Source organism: Phoxinus phoxinus, assembly GCF_949152265.1.
Source record: "Phoxinus phoxinus genome assembly, chromosome: 14".
NCBI classification, from domain to species: Eukaryota; Metazoa; Chordata; class Actinopteri; order Cypriniformes; family Leuciscidae; genus Phoxinus; species Phoxinus phoxinus.
In genome coordinates, this window is record NC_136889.1 from 23,311,101 (window position 1) to 23,336,256 (window position 25,156).

The 25,156-nt window shown below is 37.3% G+C and overlaps 1 protein-coding gene across 3 annotated transcripts; it reads right to left on the reverse strand.

Moving 5' to 3' along the window:
• Nucleotides 1-2,379: 2,379 nt before the first annotated feature.
• Nucleotides 2,380-24,694, reverse strand: LOC307010057 (uncharacterized protein). Of its 3 annotated transcripts, none has more exons than XM_079634428.1 (16): nucleotides 24,389-24,694; nucleotides 19,557-19,630; nucleotides 15,766-15,846; nucleotides 15,513-15,569; nucleotides 14,726-14,911; nucleotides 14,494-14,619; nucleotides 12,280-12,328; nucleotides 9,247-9,337; nucleotides 9,023-9,164; nucleotides 8,818-8,922; nucleotides 7,103-7,181; nucleotides 5,742-5,775; nucleotides 5,561-5,635; nucleotides 5,372-5,474; nucleotides 4,999-5,102; nucleotides 2,380-4,537 (listed from the first exon to the last, which is right to left on the reverse strand). In XM_079634428.1, the coding sequence occupies exons 1-16, from the start codon at nucleotides 24,441-24,443 to the stop codon at nucleotides 4,411-4,413; spliced, it is 1,488 nt and encodes a 495-aa protein (XP_079490554.1). In that variant the 5' UTR covers nucleotides 24,444-24,694; the 3' UTR covers nucleotides 2,380-4,410. The 3 variants fall into 3 exon arrangements, with proteins under 3 accessions (XP_079490554.1, XP_079490556.1, XP_079490555.1); XM_079634430.1 differs by having other exon boundaries at nucleotides 2,380-4,580; nucleotides 24,389-24,656; XM_079634429.1 differs by having other exon boundaries at nucleotides 2,380-4,577; nucleotides 14,726-14,913; nucleotides 15,512-15,569; nucleotides 24,389-24,573.
• Nucleotides 24,695-25,156: the final 462 nt, after the last annotated feature.

Genomic DNA, 25,156 nt, shown 5'->3' on the forward strand with positions numbered 1-25,156 from the left:
AAATCAATTCAGTATAAGAAACACACATTTCCTGGAAAGGTCTGACTTGGGTCACGGACTGAGGCCTCTAACCAACAACTGTATTATCAGAAGACTTTCATAAACAATACATACAGACCACAAACCACTGGCTCCGGGCCACAACAGCAGGCTGGTGGTTGGTTATGCTGTAGGTCGCATAAGTCATATTTTTTCCCCTCATGGAGTTAAAACTTGCTTTTAGACACAGTAGAATGTTCTCTGATTCTAATTATTCTCATTTGCAAGGTGCTCATATGGGACGCCTGTGATCACACAAACCACGGGTCACTTTCAAGTGCTGCTGATGAAAGAAAAGCATTTTGTGATGCTATAGTATTTGGACATTTATAGTCTGACGCTCTCTAGAGATACTAGATATTTACAGAAATTAAGACATTATTCAGTCACATTATATCAAGATTTATGTTGGATATTGGAGCTTTTTTTTTTAGTATAGGCCTTAAAATGTATTGTGAATCCTGCGCAAGAACTCCCCCTAGTGTCAGCGGATATACACTTGATTTTGGAGTTATTATTCAAAGGTGGAAGAGGACTCTGCATCTACCGATAACGTTCAAAAGTTTGACGTTGGTAAGATTTTGGGAAGTCTCTGAAGCTCACAAAGGCTGCATTCATTTGACCAAAAAAACAGGAAAAATGCAATATTGTGAGATATTATAGCCTACAATTTAAAATAGTAGCCTATAAAATGTCATTTATTCCAGTGATGACATGGCTACAATTTCAGCAGACATTTACTCCAGTCTTGTGTCACATGAATCGTGAACATTCAGAAATCATCCTATTTGGTGTTTTGTGCTCGTGAAACATTTATTATTATTATTATTTATGACTCTTTCATGATATTTTTTTCCAGCATTCTCGAAAGAACATAATTTATTTGAAATGTAAATCGTTGCATGTCTTTTTATGTAACTTATGATCAATTGAATGCATCCTTGCTGAATAATCTAACAGACTGCAAAACATAGCCTATTTGAACAGTAGGCTATAATCGATATTGTTTTACAATTACAGTTCATTAGTTAATGCACTGTAATAGATAGGCCTACCACTTGTAAGTTTAAAAATGTTGAAATTACCGTATTAAAAAAAACGCAGAGTAGAGTCTGCTGGCAAACAGAGAACGTGACAGATCTCGTAATAAAATAAGATTCAGCATTGTTTTGGCTTTTGGGGTATGAACTGAGGGATTTAAAATGGTTTAAAGGGCACGCGGAGGTGGTGTTTTTATGTGGGGTAAGGTATTTAACTGAATAGATAAATTGCCATATCTAACAGAGTTTATTGTAAAGCATTATCTATTGTAAAGGGTCATTTCATTATGGTTGAATTGCTGTGCTGCCATTTTTTTTGAAGGAAGTACTGTCCGTTACGAAACTTAACCATGGTTTATAGTGAAAGTGTGGCAACCTACACATTTTTACTACAAATACCAGGGTTAAATATGGTTTATGTAGCAAAACCATGGTTTAACTACAATAACATGTTATTTTGGGGTATATTTGTAGTAAAACCATGGTCAATTTCCATAAGAGGTATATTAATGGCCATAGAAGTCTTCAGCTGTCCTTTCCATCTAAACCGATTATATTTTTTTAAGCCTAATAGTGAATGTTTTATGAGCTGTAGGATAACTTTTGTAATGTAACTCCCATTATAAAGCTTGGAAGAGCCAGGATATATGTTTTTAATAGCCTAACCTATCGTGTTTGGCTGAAAGAAGAAAGTCATACACACATAGGACTGCTTGAAGGTGAGTAAATTATGGGATCATTTTTGGGTGACCTAACCCTTTAATATCAGTGTTTCCAATTAGTCAAAGCAACAGCATAAAATATTGCACTTATGCTATGATGAATGTTTGGTTTTCACAGGTGCCATGAACCATATTTATCTGCCCAGTCACAGAGAGCCGAAGCAAAATACTGGAGTTTTGTTTTTTAACCGTTAGATGGCCACAAGTAATAGTGTACTTTTCACATTAAGAGTGATAAGTGTTGTATAGTTATCGTTCATTGCTAGTTCATGTTAATTATAGGTAACAAATGATGCTTATTGTAAAAGTTACAATACAATTCTACAGGGAATCCCAGTGGCCAAAGAGGTGTAGCATAAAACAAGGCATCCAGTGTGAGGCGAATGTAAAGGAAGCTTCAGACTGCCACAAGTTAAACTGTACTTCATGTCCATGACAACTGGACAGCAATTTCTGAATTAAAAATGAACATGCCATTCCTTTTCACATGCTACTGTACAGTGCAGCAAGCTACAAACTCTGTCTTATTGAATTGCACCAAAAGAAAAGAAAAAGAAAAAGAAAAAAAGAGGACGAACAAGTTTCAATACATTTATTAATGACTTTTTCCATTGCCATGCTAAATAGGGGTAAAAAGAAAACATGATTAGAATATGTAGCATGAATGTGACTTAAAAGTTGGAACGAAGAGAGAGAAAATGGAGAATGTGACCTCCAATTTAATTGTGGAGATCAGCAAAACCCTTAAAGATTTCAAGCAAAATGACATAGAAAATCTTCCATTTGAGTGATAAATGTCCTTTAACGCATGACTGAGTTATTAACTGCTCTTTGAGCAGCACAATGAGGAATTGTCACTGTCAGACTAATTTATTTGAACAAGGTCTTTAAAAAAAAACTAAAAACAAGAATAATGAGAACCACAGCTGTAATCTTCAATCCCAAATCAACATGTGACAGACACACGTAACTTCGCTATTATTTAGTTTGTCCCCTATTTCACAGCCTAAAATAAAAATCACCTCCTTTTTGTTCATGGGGGACCTCAGCTTAAATATTAATGCTAAAATAACCCGTCTGATAAGAAAGCAAATGCTTTTAAGGCACTCTGGACTGTCAAGGTACCAAAAGTAATGACGTTTAAAGCCCAATACAGCACTAGTGTGACTATAGACTGCATAAAAGCCTACGCAGTCTTAACTAAAAACTGAGGAAAAACTCCTAAATAGTGTAATGTACAAAAGTAGCAGATGTGTTTGTCTGGGGTACACTAGGTAAACATTAGTGTTTCTTTGGTTAAGTGTGTCAGAACAGCACAACGAGGTCATACGAGTTTTCAAATGCATTGCAACGAGAATATTGCTTGATGAAATCATTATCATACTTAAAATAATATAAACAAAAATGTGCATGCTGTTCTACAAGAAAATGTCATGAGGTGGAAGATATGACGAACAGTCTCAAACAGCCAGCTTCCTTCTCTTCCACTGAACCAAGAGCAAGAACGTTAAATAAAAGAGGAAATGATGAAAACCGCCCGATCAATTTTGAGCTGACGGCATGAAAAGTGCCAATGCCAAGGCAAGAGTTTCCTGTGTCTCGGAGCTCTTGCATAATATACACAGAAAACCACACGATTTTCTGCATTGTGTTGAGCAGCATGACACCATCTACAACTGAAACCTGCGTTTGTGATCACATGAATGTAAAACCATGTTCATATTTATAGATAAATGTAAATAATATCTATAAGGCAATGACACGCCATTAGAAAATACCACGAATCATCAATACTTTTAGCAACATGACTCTGACTCTACTCATCAAACATCTACTCTTGGGGTGGGGGGGGCACCATCCACCATAGTAAAGTGCAAGACTGCAAGAAAATCAAAAAGGAGAACTGAAAATAATTTATGAAAGATTCAAACAATTGCTCCAACCCTTTGCAATACTGATATGCCCTCGCAGGTCTTGAATTTAGCCGGGAAAAACATCTTTAGTCCGATTAGAGATGACTACAAACATGATGAATGAACAGCTGGAGTGTGTTTGAGGTGGTGGAATCAAATCAAAACACACAACGCAAAACTAAGAAGCTAATTTTCCCTGAATGCCCTTTTCTCTCTCTCTATTTCTCTCTCAACGTTAAATCCGCATACGGCATAGTATTATTCTTTGGTACGATTCTCCCATCCTCATTTTGAGGCTTTGTGACCTCAAATGCAGTGTGACAGTCATTCTCTCAGGATGAACTCGAAAGTCAGACCAGATCTACGGCTCTTCTTTGGGGTTGGTGGTGTTGGCACAGGAAGAGAGAAGCGAGCGTATGATATGAGAGGCCGTGTAAACCTCAGCAGACGGTGATGCGGTGCAGCGATGCTCTGGCACCACCCAAACCTCGCCTCAAAAAAGACACTTTTCCCATAGTCCCGTCTGCTTTGAACCCCCGTGAGGTTTAAAGCGCTTCGGCCTCAAGAGAGCTTTCGTAAGATGCTGATCCACAATACTGGTCCTGACCTACAGATAATCAAAGTGAAGATTAGAGTCCCTACAGTCATGCAGTCAACTCCCAGAGTTCTTAGGGAGAGGAAGAGGGGCTAGTTGACTCAAGGTTGCCAGTCTTTGCCTCGATGATCGGGAATGTGCTTGTAGCGACACCTATCTCCAAAATGACAGCCGGTGGTCCTCCAGAAGTAACACTCATCTCCGTTGACAGGACCTCTGCGTCTTGGCCTGGAAGTAGTACAGATTGGTGTGGACATTTCTTTCAAATCTTCTTGAAGAAGAAAATAACGGCATCAAAATACATTAAAACAATTGAAACCTCAATTACTTTTCTCATTAAATGGATAGTTCACCAACAAATGAAAACTGTCATTTACTCACCCTTAAGTTTTTACAAACAAACCTGCACAAATGTCTTTCTTCTGCTGTACACGCACACACAAAAAAAGAGATATTTGTAACCAAACAGTTATTGGGCTCCATTGACTTCCATAGTATGGAGAAAAAAATAATAATATTGAAGTCAAAAGGGACGATCAACTGTTTGGTTACATATTCTTCAAAATATCTTCTTTTGTGTACATCAGAATAAATAAACGTGTACAGGTTTGTAACAACATGAGGGTGAGTAAATGACCATTTTCATTTTTGGGTGAACTATCCCTTTAATAGCATAGAGACTGAATTACCCAGCAGCCCCTGCAGGTTGCTGAATGGCAGGTGTCGGGAGGACTTTCTGAATCCGTCGATCTGGATATCGAACCACTAGCCGGGTATTCTCAATAAAATGTCCCTGTTTTGCAAAAGGTTTCGCATTTAAGTATATAAACAATACATAGCGCTCAAAAATGGCTTCATTAAAATACTAATAATAATACTACTAAATTTGTAATAAATATACAGCTCAAAAGGCTTGTTTACAATTTTATTTACCGGTACTATAATTATTATTATTTGTAATAGTATTTTAAACAAATTCAGGATCAAAATAACTACAAACAATATAATACTAACAGCAACAAACAATGAATAATAATGAATTATTATAAGTGTTTCACTCACGTTGAGGTTCTCCATTGCACGGGAGGCCATGTTGGCATTCTTAAAGTTAACAAATGCACAGAAACGTTCATGCAGAACCCGAATGCTGTCAATTTCTCCGTAACTGGCAAACATCATCATCAAAAATTAAAACCAAATTCATGGGAAATCATTTTAGAACTAAAATACTGCAAAAGCATCAGATCTCACGATTTGAACAGGTCCCGCAGATGTTTCTCTGTCAGTTCTGTGGTCACGTTGCCCACCCACAGGGAATTACAAGGACTTGTGGAGGCGAGTGAGAGCAAGACAAAGAGAAATATGGAGATAGGATTAGAGGGAAAGAACAACATAAAAAAAAATATGAAAATAAATACTGCAATCAGCTTACCTCGGCAGGAGGAGAGCACAGTCCTGATTTGAAGCTGTAAAATATATAGATTTTTTATTACAACATGACCAATTATTAGCCATGATAAATTAACCGTTTAACTGCTGAGTTATCAGAGGGGTGTTATAATGTGAAACAAAGTTGAGTTGTTTATGTTGGCAGAGCAACATGGCAACTTGCTCAAATAATATAGACTTTAACTGATTTATTAAACAATTAATTTTAACATTTTAGTTGTACTCAAGTTGCACAAAGTTAAGCTTCTTTTGCATTAAAGTAGGGCTGTAAACGATTAATCGCATCCAAAATAAAAGTTTGTGTTTACATCATATATGTGTGTGTATTGTGTATAGTTATTTTGTATATATAAATACACACACATGCATGTATATATGTATATTTGAGAATATGTATTTTATATGTATATTTGAGAAATATTTGCATTTATATACTGCATATATATTTTTATATAATTTATATTATATATAAATAGAACTATTTTATAGAACACATTTTTCTTAAATATATACATGCATGTGTGTGTATTTATATATACAACATATTTATACACAATACACACATATATTATGTAAACACAAACTTTTATTTTGGATGCGATTAATCGCGAATAATCGTTTACAGCCCGACATTAAAGCGAGACTAATTAATCATTTGTTATGAATAAATATATTTTGGTTTATATCCATCAGGTTTGAAATAAAGAGAAAATAAATTAGATAAAAGGAGCTTTTATTTGTAAAGATTTGTTTATTATTATTTACAGGCTAAATAACTTGTATATAATACTATACACAGTACTGTCAAAAACATTATATACACTACCATTCAAAGTTTTGGTTTTAATGAAATTAATACTTTTATTTAGCAAGGACACATTACATTTATCAAAAGTAAAGACTTATAATAATAAAAAATATTTCCTTTAAAATTAATGGTTTTCTTTTGAACAATTGATTCATCAAAGAAGCCTGAAAAAAATGCATAGTTTCATCAACAACAACAACAAAAAGCAGCACAACTATTTAACATGAATAATAAGAAATGTTTTTAATGATGTGATGATGTAATGATTAAGTAGCTGAAGTAATGATGCTGAAAATTCAACTTTGCCATCACAAAAAATAAATTACCTTTTAAAATATATTAAAATAGAACACATTATTTTAAATTGTAATATAATATAACCGTTTCTACAGTACTGTGTGTGATAAGAATGACTTGTACTGTGAATTCTGGTCATTCATGGCCCATTATTTTAAAACTAAATTGGCTTGTAGCAATAGCACCCTCAAGTGGTTCATTTCAATGAGAAATCAGACAGGAAGACAAGGAGCTCTTACCCTTCGCTGCCACAACAGCCTGCACTGTATTGTATTTTTCCAGCAATTGAATACTCTGCTCCTCATCATATCCAAAGTCCTAATAAGAAAGGAAAGAAGAAGCCTGAAATTATATTTGTTTCTTTTGCATTATTCCTGGATTGCATTATTTTTGCTTCCAAAGAAGTATTTTTAAAGCTAACCCCGTTCTAAACGGAAGTTCAAAGGAATAATTCCCTAGTAAAATGATTTACTAATCCTGTTGTTAATCAAAACCTGTTTGAATCATTTTCTTCCATGGAACAAAAGTTGTTTTTATTCCAACCAAAGTTATGCAGCTCTAAAAATTACATTTGGATGAGTCATACTGAAATGTTTTTTTGTTTTTTTCATTGGTGTTCCACTTAAGGGGACACTAAGTAGGAATTACTCCCATCTAGTGGTGAATTCGTATTTTGCATCCAAACTAATTTTGCTCTCCAGCGCCTCGCTTTTTCAAATGCGCATTGCATCTACGGTAGGCGATATGCACCAAAAAGCTTTGACAGGATGTCTTCTAATAGCACTTCGTCGAGGGGGGGTGTTTTGAAACATTGTTATTTATAAAAATAAATCATGAGAACATGAACTTCATCACTGCATGTACAGGAATTGTAAAATCTTTTTTCTTATTAACTGAAGTAGCCTAACGCAATATTTTTACTCTAATAGCTTATCTTTCCCCACACATGAACTGTGATCATGCAATAACGTTAACTTTACATCGCGATGCTGAGCTACAGTGAAATGATAGAAAAGACATTTTCTGTGATAGCAATTCGCCTCATTCGCGCAAACTGGGGTAGAATGAGGCTCGCTTCTACCGCGCCGCGCTAAACACCGCGCCGCAGGACCTCTAGACGCGTCTTTACATTGAAATCACTCGCGCCAGACGCTCAAGAGTGAGTGAGTAATCATTTTTAAATAAAATTGACTTTAATCAAACCACGGATCCGTGATAAGTTTTGTTATCCGTCTGTTAGCACTATGATCACTTTGAGGGGAGAATAAATTAATCATAAAAATAAAATAAAAATAAAATAAAAATAATTAAGCAGATACGTTGACCAGAAAGGGGGAAATCCCACGCATTTTACGTTCTTACGTTCTTTTGACTTTTTTGGCGACGATGTTTTCTTCTCCTGAGGCTGGGCATATGTATGGTCCATAATAACAATGCAATCCAGACTTTTAAACTTGCCGGTGCAGTTTCAAGCGCCTCTCACTGCTCTGCACCTGCGGTTCTGCTGGTTTCGGCTGGCTCTGAACGAAAACGCGTTGTGGAAACGCGTTGGCTTAGTACTTTTTGTCCCTCTCTGCCATTATAGTTTTGCAAGATGGCGGAACTACATGGAAGCCTCCGTGGACCTACCCGTCCCATGTATATAAAGATAATAAATTCTTCATTTATAAGGATAAGTCAGATAATTGGCCGATGTATTTGTACACCATTAAGGACATATTTATGAATAAAAATATTGATTTTAGATAATAAAATACCTAAAAAGATACTTAGTGTCCCTTTAAAGAAACAACAAAAAATAAGTAAATGATTTAGGACTAATTATCCTGTGCTTTTATGTGCTTTCTCATGACAATGATCTACAACTTTGTGCATTCATGGGAATCGATCCAAAAACCTTACTAATAGTTCAATGGTATACCAATTGAGATACAATAAGAGATCCAGTCCTTACCGTAAGTTGTTGCACTTTAGAGTACAAGAGGTCATTGACGGCTTCTTCACAATCTTGATCTAGTTTTAGCACCTGTTCCATGGCTTTCTCAGCTTCACTGTACCTCTATTACAAACAAACACACAAGCAAAGTTATTGATACTCACCTAAATGCAGATTCACTCCATATACAGGGAGACAAAACAAAAATGCCAATGGGCCGCACCTTAAGCCCCATAAGTGCACTTCCCCTACGGTAATAGCCTTTGGGCCAATCAGGAGCCATGTGGATGGACTTCTCAGCATCTGCGAGGGCCAGAGGGTACTGCTCCAGACAACAGTAGCAGTAGGAGCGATTCCCAAAAAACCTGATAACAAAATAGAGTGAATTCATGAAAACAACAAAAATGGAAATACATGTGATATGGTTTCAGTCACACAAAGACTCACCTGTAGTCTTTCGGGTCACATTTAATGGCCTCTGTAAACAGACTAACAGCTTGTGTGTACTGGCCCTCCTGAACGAATCGAATCCCTTTTTCTGGAGTGAAAAGAAAGACAGACTTATATGGAGGAGACTACATTGGTAAAGAATAAAAGCACAAATGTTTAAAAATGATTCATTGTGAAACTCAAGAGTGAATACACAGTTCACCTAAAATACGGTATTTAACTCAACTTCATGTCATTCCAAACCTGTACTGACTTGCTTCCATGGAACACAGTATATTTATTTCAGAAGATCATCCTGGAAAATCTTTTTCAAATAATGAAAGTGAATGTGGACTGGGGCTGTCAAGCTCCAAAGTAAGGAGCCCCTAAATGGGACATGGTGAAGGGGGGAAAATGAGATGGGAGGAAAACATACATTTCATGTTTTCATCCTTTGTGTTGTCTCGCAAAACTTTTAAACGCCTCTGTGGGCCAGGTTTGCCCTATAGGCACAAGAGCCCATTCCACTAGAGGTATAGCCTTGTCATGGGCATGGTCCTATGGGTTTCCCAATTAAGGACAATTGTGCAGCGGCCGGCTGAGGTTTTACAACATGGAGGTTCCTTCCCTGCAGGCGAAGGTCCTTTCTGTATGATTATGACTTGACTAGTCTGGTCTTATCTGTATAATTAAGTCACTGTTCATAAGCACACTATCCCTTACTATGAACCAGCCTCTGGCTGTTTTTGGTCCCTGTATCATGTATTAGACCCGAGGGTTATGGTCTATTGGTAAGTTATTGGGGTTATGAGCTTAGTAGCATCATTGTATACCTGATTTAGACCCGACGGTGTCTGGTCTTATCAGTATATCATGCATGTATACACATATATTGTATTCTGGCTTGTTTCATGGACTCCGGGGTCCTGAGTTTCATGTTTGGCCAGTTACTTATGTTACGGCATTTTACATGGCGTCCCCACTGCGTATATCTACACAATACGAAGTGACATTTCGATAGGGAACTACTCGGTTACAAACGTAACCTTGGTTCCCTGAGATAGGGAACGAGTATTGCGTAGCCTGCCGCACTATAGTAACATGGCAAGTTTGTCGCTTCAGTCGATTTAAACCTGCAATAATGGCGAATTCGGGCTCATTTTATACTCTCTGCCACGCCCTGTTGGTGGGCTCTGACGTATGTCGGCATGCTGTTAGCTGATTGGCGCATACGTTGGAGGCGCCTTCGCCATTGGATGTGCAGTTGCTGCAGCACAGCCAATGAGTGAGCCAGTCTCACACTGTGCTAGCTGTGCAGCTGCAATGTGCTTTACATTTTAAGCTTCAATAAATCTGAGGAAATGAGTTTCCCCATTGCGTATACAGTAGCTACGCAATACTCGTTCCTTATCTAGGGAACCGAGGTTACGATAGTAACCGAGTAGTTTCTCAGGCTAACGCAGAAGGTTTTACGAGGAAACCCAAAGTTTCTCGGGAGAATTCAAAGGTTTTGCGAGGAAACCGAAAGTTTCTAGGGAGAATGCAAAGGTCTTCTGAAGCCAATTGATGAAATTTAATTTGTTTTCCAAAGAGTGTCCAGGACTATTTCAAAGTTTCTATGCTCCATGGAAGAAAGAAATCATAGAAGTTTGAAACAACATAACAGTAAGCAAATAATTACCATTTTAATTTTAGGCTGAACTACAAGAAAACATTCACATACCTCCTTCCTCTAATCTGACAAGTAGGGGTGTGACGAGATCTCGTGCCACGAGATCTCGCGAGACTAAAATGTGACGAGATGTCTCGTCGACTGAAAAGCTGTCTCGCGATATCGCCATAATTAGAATAGAATATGCCACCGCTACATTCACATTACGGTGTACACCGCGGCACCGGCCGCCTCCACTGTCGTTTTGCTATTGTAAACGTCTCCTCTGCTCATCCAGCATGAGTTGCAGTCGCACACAGACTGTGACAGTGCAGCAGGACTCAGTTCACTGATCGCGTTACGATGGCGGAGGATTTGTTGCGCAACAGAGAGTCGATCTGAGATGTCTTAGGGCGGTTCACACAGAACCTTTTTTCCATTCCAGTGCGGTACTTTTCCATTATTTTTCTATGTAAACGCGCTAGACGGATGTGTAACCTTGCGCTCGCGTCTTGAATCTTTTGCAGCGTCTCGCGCATGACACAGCGTTCTAAAAATGCGGCGCTCAAGTTAAAATCAGTTCCCCCATTCTACGTAGTATCACATTTTACAAAGCAAAAACGCACTCTGTGTGAATGGCCCCTTATCTTGTAGAACGCGCGTTCAGCACCGCCACTATGGAGTGAAAGTGAAAGTAAACACGATGCGCGCAAATTAGACTGCATACAATAACCCGTCTCCCAATAGACTGCATACAATAGCCCGTCTCCCAATATCAAACCTATCTCTGGACGGTGTAGTCGTGGCTCTGGTCTCTGTTTTGGTCTCTGTTTGCACTTTGAATACAGAGAGAGTTGGCCTACTTTGATTATGGTTGCCCTTGCACTTAATTATCGTTTGCACTAATAAGAAAAACTGTTGATTTATACTGTTTTTATTTCTATTTTCAATTTGTGGAAAGTAGTTTCATTTGGAGGTCACACAGCCTCAATCAGAAGTTCTGGAAGCTCATAATGTACAGTAAGATCTGAAGAGACTCGTGTGAAATCATACTTGAGAGAAGCCAGTCAGTTGAGTTTGTGTTAAAACCTTTACAGTGCTTCTATATTGTTGTATTTCAATGTATTTGATAATTCATACTCATAAAGTAGAACTGAAATGACATTCATTACAAGATGATTTAGTTAAAACATTTCAAAATCCACCTACAGACTATTTTTCCAGTCATGAATTTTGTCATTGGGGATTTCTATCAAATATTGTGCAAAAATCTCGTCTCGTCTCGTTCTTGTGAACCCAATCTCGTGTCTCGTCTTGTCTCGTGAGATAAGGGTCTCGTCACACCCCTACTGACAAGTAATGTGTTTTTTTGTGTGTGAGAAAGAAAAAGAATTACACACCTACTAGTAAGGCACTTCTTTTAGTTTTATCATCTGATAAGCCAATGACCTGTTAAAAAAAGTACAATATAGTATATTAATGGCAGGTTAATGATATATTACAATAATATACAAGGATAATATATTAATTACGGGTTATTTTCAACAATGTCCATGCATCGCATAGACATGCTACTGATTACCACTGAAATAACGGACTTATCTCTATTTCGTTAAAGCGAAAAGGAAACATTTAAAACTGCATGAAAGACATTAAAATATGTAAATACCAAAAGTATGAACAAACTAAATGTTCTGCTGTGTGACAAAATCAGGAAGAATGTGACAACCCAAAAGCATTGGCTGCATCTCAATTCTAATAGTCTACTCACTGTTTTTCAAAAACAGTTTCATGGCCGGTAAAAAATATCTATGGCCGGTACATTTTCTTATGTCCCTGGCCATTGGCATGTGCGTCAAAAAGTTAGTTTTAGGCCCTGCTTGGAAGGAAACGCCCAGTGCTACAATTGCCTGGGTAGCAGCTTTGCATTTTAAAATTTAAACATCCCGCCATTAAACGAGTGGAATTGTTTTGAAAACTTAGATGTTGAAAAATATCTTGAATCTTAAATGTTTACCATTGTTGGCAAATGGTATAACTATATGTGTATTACAAATGGTTCATAAGTCATGTTTGTGGCAAATAAAGTTGAAGTATCATATTTAAAGTTGACAAAAGGAAGACTTGGTGTTTCGTGTTAACAGAATTACGAATGAATATACCATTGTTTGTCACACTGTCTTTCTTATTGGCTATTCTTATGGGACATTTCTGTCTGATCCAATAGTCATCGCTGCATCATCTTTTATTTTTAGTCTCTGAAAAGCCTTTATTTGACAAATAAAGTTCATACACATTTCCTTAATGTTAAGGATCACAAGGAAGGAAATGCAAAGACTTTTTTCACAACTTGGCACTTCAAAATGTCTTGTAATCCTCAGAGGAATCACTATAGCTTTATTGATGCAGAAATCCTGTGTTTGCGGCTGTTTTGTATTTACTACTACATGATGTGCAAATTGGTGGGCGGGGCTAAAGAGGCAATGATGTAGAAGTAGGAGTTGAGCTTCTGCTGAGCAGGTCTTTCGTCGCACTATGAAGTAATAATGCGACAAAATCCGAAACATTTACTTTTGGAAGCTTGGTTTTAAGCTGTTGATTTTTGAAATGTACAGGATATTTGTATAGTACAATGACCTCTTGTATGTCAAAAGATCAAAGAACATTTGATTTCTCAATTCATGACCCCTTTAAAATATCATATTATTTTAAAATGTATTTAATTGATGCCAAAGCTGAATTTTCAGCATCATTACTCCAGTCTTCAATGTCACATGATTCTTCAGAAATCATTCTAATATGCTGATTTGCTGCTCAAGAAACATTTCGTATTATTATCATCAGTGTTGAAAACAGTTGAGTTGATTAATGTTTGTGGAATCCATGATACTTTTTTCCCAGGATTCTGTTATGAGAAGAAAGTTTAACAGCATTTATTTGAGATAGAAATCTTTTGTAACATAAGTTTCTCTTTTGGGCAATTTAATTCATTTAACTTGATGAATAAAAGTATTTCTGCAAAAATGTTCCTGTTCCCAAATGTTTGAACGAGTGTACACTAAATGCAACTAAGAAAACAAAACAAATCAAACATAAGGAAACTGCGTTATTTAACAAAATATTTCACATCAACCACAAAAAAAGACAGCTGTTGTGTACAGTTTCATGTATCAATTCCCATTTGTGTGTGGTTAGTTTGTAGTTTGTAGACCAGACAGAGTTGTCTGTGATTCCTCCTATTGAAATGTCGTGTATTATGTGACCCCCTGTCGTCGATCCGTTGTGTTATGTGCACACAGCAGAAACTAAACAGAGACTAGACTGTATTGTAGCGTGTGAAAATCGAGCAGTGTGCATCTGGCATAATATGAACTGGGCTTGCTGGGTAGACGCATAGTATGGTGAAGCATGCAATCTGTCACAACAGTGGCAGCTCTACCAGCTGAAAGAATAAAAGATGTCATAAGTCCACTATGACCTGTAACCTTACAGATTTAGAAACTACATTAATACCCAATAATCCCAACATAGGCTCCACCTTTATGACACAAGAGTATGTTCAGCCCCACAGATGGCAACAAACGACAGGACACTGAATAAACACTTAAACTCACTTCTCCAGTCCTGCTCTCATTTTCCTTGTTCTCTTTCGACTTGTGAGCTCCTTTACTTTTAGCTTTGGGTCGAATGTGATTGACAGCATTGGCAACAAAAGCACTGTTCACATCCCACCCTGGGTCCTGAACACAAGGGAACAGTGTCAAAGTCAGCAATTTAAACAATAAACCAGTGGCAAACTCTGAAAGTCTATAAGCTATGGCAGTATAGTTGTATCTATTTTCATACCTCCTCACTATCACGGGCCGTCGGCTGCCGGTTGCTTTTGTTCCCTGAAGCCAGAGGAGGTCCAGAAAGACTTGGAGGAGCGACTGGCTTCTCTTCCACCTTTGAAAGGCCAATATCTTCCACCTCCTCTGGCTCAGACTCATCAGACTCGTCCAGTTCAGAATCAGCTCCAGCATTCTCATCGTCCTCAAAGAAAAGAAATATCACATTTTTAAAAGTGTGTGTTGATAGAGCTAGGGGCGTATATATAAAATGTAAAGTATATTCAAGACAAAGTGCCTCTGTTATAGAACTAGTACGCTGCATTTAAAGGGTTAGGGATCCTGTTTGGTCGTCTTGAGGACCAAACCAGCATATTAGAAAGATTTCTGAAGGACCATGTGACACTGAAAATTCAGCTTTATCCTCACAGGAATAAATTACATCGTAAAATATTAAAATAGAAAAGAGCTATTTAAAATGGTAATACTATTTTACTGTATTTTTGACTTGGTGAGAATCAGACATGAAAATAAAACGTACGTGTGTGTGTGTGTGTGTGTGTGTGTGTGTGTGTGTGTGTGTGTGTGAATTAGTTTATAAGGAAATTACCGTCTCACCCTCAGTTAATTCTGATTGGTCCATTGTTTGGTCCTTTTTTTTTTTTAAATACTCAATAAACGTTGTTGAAAGAGGAAAAGATGAGATGCACTGATCTGCAGAAATGTTTTTCAAAAAAGTGCAGAAGGAACATCCTGTGTCAAAGCCCGCTCACACCATCCTAACCATTAAACTAGTTTCAATTTACCTGTTCAGTACTTTCATCCTTTTTAACCCGTTCTAGTTTCTTCCGCTGCCGTTGACGCTAAAAAGAAAAAGAAATCTTTTTTTTTTTTTTGGCCGGCAACACAATGCAATAAAATCCATCTTATTTATGGCTCGGATCACAATAAGAACACAATTTAAAAAAACAATGCATAATAGATCTGCCCCGACAGTAAACTCTGTGTTAAAGGTGAATCATTCTTATACTTAGTGTGGCAAAGTGTATCTCCTCTCACCTTCCTCTTGGCTTTGCGCCTCTCTGCTTTCCGTCTGGCCTTCTCTTCCTCACTAAGACCCTCCTCACCATTTAAGACATCCTGTAGAACACACAAACCCAAATGAGACAGTATCAGGAACAAACAGACATGCAGGTACTTTATTGGTTTCAGAAGAGTTAAACTGAGCAAAATAGCCGCAAACAGAGGTCTGTTTCTGCATGTCCTTCATCAAAGTGGTTTAAGAAAGGAATTTTACCCTATTTGAGAAAGACTTCTTTAGTTGTAAGCGCTAAAACAAGGTTGAAAAATGTTACAAAACCACTGTGGAGGACTTTGGCCTCTATAAATCCATATGCTGATTGACAAAGCACAAATGTTTGAAGCCAGTGTTGCGCCCACTATGAGTGGTTAACCAAATAAAATGTAACTTAAAGCTTGAAATTCTTAAAGATGACCGCAGGGTAACAGTTTTGTGTGAGCAGACAACTATTACAGTGTCTGGTATTATACACAGTCTGTAGAAGAATGCACACTATCTGACTATCATGGGTAGATAAGACCGTTTGAAAGTTTCAGCAATGAATGTGAAGCATTCACCAAAATAACACAGTGTTTCTTGGAACAAAAGAGCCTCAAAACAACTGCAAACAATATGCTGGGGAGTAAATGTTTGGAGCACACCGACCCGACCTTGACCCAACTGATTTGTTGAGACATGACTAGAAGATAAAGTTCATTCACTTCTTTATATTTCTTTATAAGTCTTTAATGCACATAGGCAAAAAATAAAAAGTAATTTTGTTTTGAAATCTTATTACAATCTAAAATAACTTTTCTAGTTTAATATATTTTACAATGTAATTTATTCCTGTGATTGCAAAGCTGAATATTCAGCATCATTACTCCAGTCATCAGTCACATGATCCTTCAGAAATAATTATAATATGCTGATTTGCTGCTCAAGAAGCATTTTTATAGTTAATGTTGATAACAGTAGTGCTTCCTAATGTTTTTGTAGAAACAATGAAAATATTTTGTGCAAAAAAAAAAAACGTTTTTTAAGGATTCTACGAATGGAAAGAACAGCATTTAAAAAAAAAATGTTTTTTACATTGTAATGTATCATAAAATGTCTTTGCTGTCAGTTTTGATCAATTTAAAGAGTTTTTGCTGAATAAAAGTTCATTTAAAATAAAGAGCAGTTGATATACAAACCCGATTCCAAAAAAGTTGGGACACTGTACAAATTGTGAATAAAAACAGAATGCAATAATGTGGAAGTTTCAAATTTCAATATTTTACTCAGAATACAACATAGATGATATATCAAATGTTTAAACGGAGAAAATTTATAATTTTAAGGGGAAATAAGTTGATTTTAAATTTCATGGCATCAACACATCTAAAAAAAGTTGGGACAAGGCCATGTTTACCACTGTGTGGCATCCCCTCTTCTTTTTATAACAGTCTGCAAACGTCTGGGGACTGAGGAGATAAGTTGCTCAAGTTAAGTAATATGAATGTTGCCCCATTCTTGTCTAATACAGGCTTCTAGTTGCTCAACTGTCTTAGGTCTTCTTTGTCGCATCTTCCTCTTTATGATGCGCCACATGTTTCTATGGGTGAAAGATCTAGACTGCAGGCTGGCCATTTCAGTACCCGGATCCTTCTAAGCAGCCATGATAATGTAGTTGTGGTCTGGCATTGTCATGTTGGAAAATGCAAGGTCTTCCCTGAAAGAGACAACGTCTGGATGGGAGCATATGTTGTTCTAGAACTTGGATATACCTTTCAGCATTGATGGTGCCTTTCCAGATGTGTAAGCTGCCCATGCCACACGCACTCATGCAACCCCATACCATCAGAGATGCAGGCTTCTGAACGGAGTGCTGATAACCACTTGGGTTGTCCTTGTCCTCTTCCTCTTTAGTCCGGATGACATGGCATCCCAGTTTTCCTAAAAGAACTTCAAATTTTGATTCGTCTGACCACAGAACAGTTTTCCACTTTGCCACAGTCCATTTTAAATGAGCCTTGGCCCAGAGAAAACACCTGCGCTTCTGGATCCTGTTTAGATACGGCTTCTTTTTTGACCTATAGAGTTTTAGCCGGCAACAGCCAATGGCATTCCTGTATGTGATGCAGTGCCATCTAAGCACGAAGATCACGGGCATCCAGTATGGTTTTCCGGCCTTGACCCTCACGCACAACGATTTTTTCAGATTCTCTGAATCTTTGGATGATATTATGCACTGTAGATGATGATAACTTCAAACTCTTTGCAATTTTTCTCTGAGAAACTCCTTTCTGATATTGCTCCACTATTTTTTGCCGCAGCATTGGGCGAATTGGTGATCCTCTGCCCATCTTGACTTCCGAGAGACACTGGCACTCTGAGAGGCTCTTTTTATACCCAATCATGTTGCCAATTGACCTAATAAGTTGCAAATTGGTCCTCCAGCTGTTCCTTATATGTACATTTAACTTTTCCGGCCTCTTATTGCTACCTGTCCCAGCTTTTTTGGAATGTGTAGCTCTCATGAAATCCAAAATGAGCCAATATTTGGCATGACATTTCAAAATGTCTTACTTTCAACATTTGATATTTTATCTATATTCTATTGTGAATAAAATATAAGTTTATGAGATTTGTAAATTATTCAGTTCCTTTTTTACTCACAATTTTTTACTTGTACAGTGTCCCAACTTTTTTGGAATCGGGTTTGTGTGTGTGTATATATATATATATTTCCTTTTGGTATTTTATTTTAAAAAAGGCAAACATTTGATTTCAAAAGGCTTTCATTTGATCAAATACCAACAGAAAAAAAAAAAAATGACAACCTCTGCTGGACAAATGAAGAAAAAAAAAATGAAAAGAGCTTTTTGCCAGTAACACTTAATATGGGTTTGGTTCATACAAGGATAAAAAATAACCCCATGTGCAAAATGAAATACTCTGCTGTATCTTTAATGCTGTGGGCCTAATTTTCTGCTGGATGTCCTGGACATCTTGTTCAGATACATGGCATCATGGATTCGATCAAATACCAACAGATAAAAAAAAATCAAAACCTGACAGCCTGTGCTAGAAATCTTATAAAGGGCCATGTTTGGATCTTCCAACAGGACAGTGATCCAAAAACAAACATCAAAACAAAAATGGGTCACTGAGCACATAACCAAGCATCTCCCATGGCTATCCCAGTCCCAGACCTGAACCCTATAGAAAATGAGTGGGCTGAACTGAAGAGAAGCACCAAAATGGATCTGGGAATCTGCAGGATCTGGAGAGATTCTGTATGGAGAAATGGTCTCTAATCTCTTGTCAGGTGTTCTCCAAACTCATCCGGCATTATAGGAGAAAACTCAGAGCTGTTATCTTGGGAAAAGGATATTGCAAAAAGTAGTTAATAAAAGGGGGCAAATAATTGTTCCTAACGAGTTATGGAGAAAAACATTTATATCATAATGTTGATTTCCCCCCTTTTTCAATTATTTTACTTCAATGAAAGGTTAGATTTTTGCTCTTTTTTTTATATAAAATATCAAAAGGATTGCATATACACTTTTAAGGCCACTATCCATGTCGCTTTGCAGGAATCGATCAGGAATAGTTAAAAAGATAGCCAGTGAGTAAAAGACCTGAATTAAGTTAATTAAATTTCAGACTTAAAACTAATGGTCAGAAAACACATGAAAGCAGTTCATTCAAAAACAGCAGGTAAACATGCAGGTCTTTTGACCTCTCATTCTCATTTCTGATTTAATTTAGCAATTCATGAAAAAAGCCCAGTGTTCTTGTGTACCTGTGAAAGCATGTGGTCATTCTGCCCGGGGAGAGCACCTGTGTCCATCTCCTCTGGCCTTTCATCACTGGAGCCTGTGGAAAGATCCAGAGAAAACAATCCATAAGTCCAAAGTCCCAATTCAAGCAAAGAGAATCACTATAGCCTTAGCCAACAATCACACTTTTTGAGAATTAAAACGTTCAATAATGCAGAAAATAGAATCAACACAAGCCACTTGTTTTGTGTCATGTTGTCAAATCCTAAAATTTACCATTTCCTAGTTCTTTATTCACTCCAAATGCTCACGGCACACTCACAATAAGAAAATCCCTTTCATTTGTGACTATGAAATGACATTTCAGTCAAATTGTTACAAACCCATGAAAACTTCTCACAATGAAGTATTGGTTTTTACTTCTCTAATTGCATAAACCACTAAAGCCTATGTCATATATTTTTAACCTTGACTGCTGATGGTTTTGTTTAATTATCAGTTCCAGGGTCCAGCTGTGCAAAGATTTAATTTCACATCATGTCTGCCACAGAAAAGCCAACTAAACCAGTGGGAAAAGAGTTATCAGCAAAAAGAAAAACACACTCCCTCAACAAACATGGGACCTAAAGCCCTGTAGGATTGCAATTCATTTGTCAGCTATCCTAAAGTTCCCTTGCAGCAATGGCAAAATTAGACCTTGCAGACATTTCTCCAAGCCACACGGCCTCACATAAACGACACAGCTCAAAACATTCCACAAGAAAGACATTTAAACAACGGCCTAGTAAAACAATACTTTCTCTGAAGATCGTCCAATGACACATTTTTGGATTTTGCCATTAGCTAATCTAAGCAAATGGTTTTCAGACTAATTTTTCAGGTTTTGTTTTCTTTTACGGGATTCATGAGAGCTCAGTGATAGTTTTATCCTTGTTTCAGCCAGCCCAGGGTTTTGATGATCATAATACGCAACCAGCTGCACAACGACCGAAAACCTACATAACAAAATTTCCAAGTCCATTTTTGTTATTCTTTTACATTTCTTAGCCAAACAATAACATTCCTGTTTCAGAAAGAGACAGAACTTTACAACCTTGCTAACCGTTTCCTTACAGAGAAGTGAAGATACATTAGGCGCTCAAAAAACGCTGTTTCCGTGTCTTCAATAGCCATTACAACACTCTTAATATCCCACGTGGGTGTTCTCATGCATCAAAGAGATGCACACAGTTTGCCTTCAGTTATAAATCACAGCCAAAGTAGCACCACAAATCTCAGGCGAATGCAAATGAAGCAGGCCGTGATCTGAGACGAGTCCTGCGGTTGCAGAAAAGTGATGCATTGACCAGCAAACTTCCCTTTAGTGACTCATCTCACACTTCGATGGCCTCGTGACAATGGCGGTCAAAAAACGGATTTACCTTGGTAAGATACAGAAACCGCAGGTGGCCCCTGGCTAGTCACGTCTTCCTTGGATCATGCAAACTGTCCCATGCAAAAGATCCCCACTGATACGGTTTTCACTGCCACCAGTCAAAATGCTGAATCCATTTGATTAAAACAGCAGTAAAGGACTATAAGGACATGTCACAATGTTAACCAAAGATGTTTATTTAAGCTACCGGTACTTGGTAGATTTACCCTGTCAACCTTCCACATCTCCGATCATTTTACTGTGAATGCAACAGACAGGAAAATAGCAACTTAGAGCAACAGCCTTGGTGGGAAAAAACGATGTACACTTCAGCATTTAATGATGGATCATGCTCTTAAGTATATTTACATTTCTACCGCCAACTTTGAGTACAGCCCAATATTAGACAACACAAACTAGCAGTACTTCATGTAATGACAACACACACCCACACAGACAAAAAAACTCAATGAAAAATAAAGTATCCAATTAAAAGCTAACGGGACTTTACAGCCTGATGTCATTGGGAAACCTTTTCAAGTTCCCTAAAGATTTTTCATTCTCTAGCTTTTTATAAAACCATCCATATATTTGTTCTTTAAAGAAGCCAGACACCACAACTCTGGTCTGAAAAATCCAGTTTAAAGGGTTAGTTCACACAAAAATGTACATTATGTCATACTCACCCTCATGTCGTTCCAAACCCGTAAGACTTTTGTTTGTCTTCTGAACACAAATGAAGATCTTTTTGATGAAAACGGATAGCTTTCTGTCCGTCCATTGACAGCTACGCAACTGACACTTGATGCTTCATAAAGAGATCACAAAACTAATCCATATTAATTGAGCGGTTTAGTCCAAATTTTCTAAAGAGACGACTGTTTTACACAATGAACAGATTGAATTTAGGCTTTTATTCACATATAAACATTGGTCAGCGAACATAAATAGTAGCTCAATCGGACCCGAATGACGCTCCAGAACAAACGAACATGCATGTCAAGCGAACATGCTTGAGCTTCTGTTCACCACAACTGATGTGCGAGTTGATGAATGTTTATATGTGAATAAAAGCCTAAATTAAATCTTTCATCACATAAAGTGATTGAGTCTATTCAGAAATTTTAGACTAAACTGCTAAATTCATATGGATTAGTTTTACAATGTCTTTATGAACTTTTTGAAGCGTCAAAGTTTCAGTTGTGTGGCTGTCAATGGAGGGACAGAACGCTCTCAGATTTCATCAAAAAGATCTTTTGTGTTCTGAAGACGAACGAAAGTATTACGGGTTTGAAATGACATGAGGGCGAGTATGACAGAATTAAAATTTTTGTGTGAACTAACCCTTTAAACTGGTAGCTGTGTTTTGGAACGTTAAGGACGTGTCCACCAAAGCGTTTTTAGCCATTTGAAAACGGCGAGGTATGTGCGCTTGAGAGCGTTTTTTTTTGGCAGCGCAGTTTTTTTCTTCAGTTGAGGCGCTTCGTTGCTATGATACAGACTATCCGTTGGTCGGTGTGGTATTAGTCCCGCCCCTCCTCTACTGTGATTGGACGGTTGGGTAAAAAGTGACAGTGATGAGCGCTGCGTTTTACCCAAAGTTGAACATTCTTCAACTCTCGGCGACCTGTAAAAAACGCTGAATGCTCAGCACTTCAGCGTAAAAAAGACGCTCGGCGCCTCGTTACGCTCAAGCGCTCCCATTGAAAACAATTGAAAAAACACACCAGCCACATTAAAAAACGCTTTGGTGGACACACGGCCTAAGAGGTTTCTATCTGATCATTGGCTGGCCTTCCCATGTAGATGCCACCGCTCCAGACACGACACGTCAGCCATCTTTTCAGAGGCCGTCATCACTCACAGTTGCCACAAAATTGCTCAACCTCTGGTAGTAAAAACCACTGAGATTTGAAATTGGATAACCTTTCACAGATGGGAATGTGTTGATTTCTACTTTTATAAGTATTAACTCAATATTACTGTTTTTTTTTTTTACTATGGTAACCGTTTAATGTAATGTTTGCCAAAGCCTTTGTCTTGTGTAAGTTTCACAAAGTCATCTGCTGAAGTCTACTACAGATTTAGATATTCATACATGCGTCTACCTGAGGTTGCAGTCAACTTGCGCTCAAATGTTCACAAACCGACTTTGACCGTTCCAACATATGGCTTACGTATAGTAGCCAACAGCTGCTAATTAGGCATCTACTTTATGTGCCTCATTTATACATATACATATATATATATATATATATATATATATATATATATATATATAAGACTTCAGATGCAAAAGCCTTTAAGTACCATCTGAAATTCTCTTCTAAAATTATCATTTTTATCAAGCTCGTATATGTAGGTTCAGTAATCTCACTTTAATAGATAATTTTCATTGCCATTAAAGTGAAATAACTGAACAAATACAAGCTTGATAAAAATGATAATTCTAGAAGAAAAATTCAAATGGCACTTAGAGGCTTTTGCATCTGAAGTCTTCACACACACACACAATATATGTATATATACGCACACACTATGGGACTACCAGCTACCACATTCCAAAAACTAGGAACCAGTGATCATGTTCCAAATGGAGCTACCAGCTAGGATTTTCCAGCATAGATCAAGAACTTTTTTAAATCTCCAAAGAATCATATGGGTAACTTAAGATCCCCAAATGGTCTTTGATAAGAAGGATTGTTGATTATCCTAAAGAAACATTGAAGAACCTTTATGTTTATTATTGTATGAAAGGGCATTTTTTGCCATTACACTTGAGGTAGCCTTTAACTAATTTGCACTTAAATTTACAAGAATGCTTAACCATTACAAATTATAACTAAATTATGATGCATCTAAATTGGTTTGTCTGAAAATGTTTATTCTTAATAAAAACACACTCAAACAGGAAATCAACAGCAGATAAAATCTAATTAAGTGTGTCTGTGATTCACAGGCCTGTTGCATGCGATTTCTAGCATTTGAATTAGTTTAAAATAAAAAGCCTGTGGTAAACGTATACATTTAATTGATTTAATTCATTGTCAACTGAAATAAATGAATACAGAATGTGAGAGATTAGGCTAACAAAGTTTAACTCGAGTTCGTTGGCTAGTCTTTGTAATATTATTAAACATTAAATATGGATTTGACACATACTAAGGTTTAGACAGAATTACCATCGACAAATAGTAAAAGCTAGCCGGATGACAACCGCAGTTACATATTAGCCGAAACAACAATCGCATAAGTGGCATCATGATTTAATAAGCTTTTATATCTATATAAATCTGACTCACATTAGATCCCACAGCCACTAAAGCGCGTTACGGCGAGATAAGCATATCGTGCCTTTTGTTTTACGCTATGATTCATGGAAAACTAACTTTATAACTCGGACAGACAGAAACAAAGTTTCCATGCAGTCGTGAAACTCACCGCTGAGCCCCAGCAACCGGCCGAAATCCAAACTGAACTTCATTAGTCCAACCATCCAGCATTATTACCCTCAATAACACCACAGGAACATATACACGACAGAATACATGTTAAAACAACAAATGAGTCGACATCTTTAAACTTGTGGCAACATTTCTCTTCCTGGGCGTCGAGCGGAGCGTCAGGAGGGCGAACTGCACTCAAGCGCCTCCCAGAACAAGCGTCTTAAAGGGCCGATGGGGCCATGTGTCCTGGAGCCACACTTCTCGCTGGTCAACTCAAGAGCATTTCATTTGTCATTTGCACAATTACACTGGGGACACTAGCCACTGAAATAAGTGACGATGCTCAGGCTTACAGTAAGATTAACAGGACTACAAATTTAGTAAGCATAACCACAAATATAAACAAATGATCGGGCACTGGGATATTAAAGTGCTATTTCGTAGGCATAACAATAAATAAGTGGCAGAAACAAATAAGATAAAGAGTAAAAAATAAAAGTATTAAGAGTTAAGCAGCCTAGCTAGTCCTGAGTACGAATATTAAGCGGCAGTAAAAAAAGTGTCTGTAAAGTGTTGTAGAGTTAAATGAATAGGTGGCAGTGACAAATACAATAAATAGTAAAAAGTATTAACACACTATGGCATAAAACTGCTCCTAAATTTCAGAATCATGTCTGGATATTTCCATCATAAGTTGCATCTTAAAGTCATTATGAAACCAAAATTCTTATTTTTATGGAATATTGCCATTTTTATAATAGAA

Coding starts and splice junctions, on each gene's coding strand:
- LOC307010057 (XM_079634428.1), bottom strand. CDS start 24,443: ATGGTTGGACTAATGAAGTTCAGTTTGGATTTCGGCCGGTTGCTGGGG. Junction 15,847..19,556: donor ATGACCACATGCTTTCACAG/GTACACAAGAAC, acceptor TGTGTTCTACAG/GATGTCTTAAATGGTGAGGA. Junction 9,165..9,246: donor TGTGACCCGAAAGACTACAG/GTGAGTCTTTGT, acceptor TTTTGTTATCAG/GTTTTTTGGGAATCGCTCCT.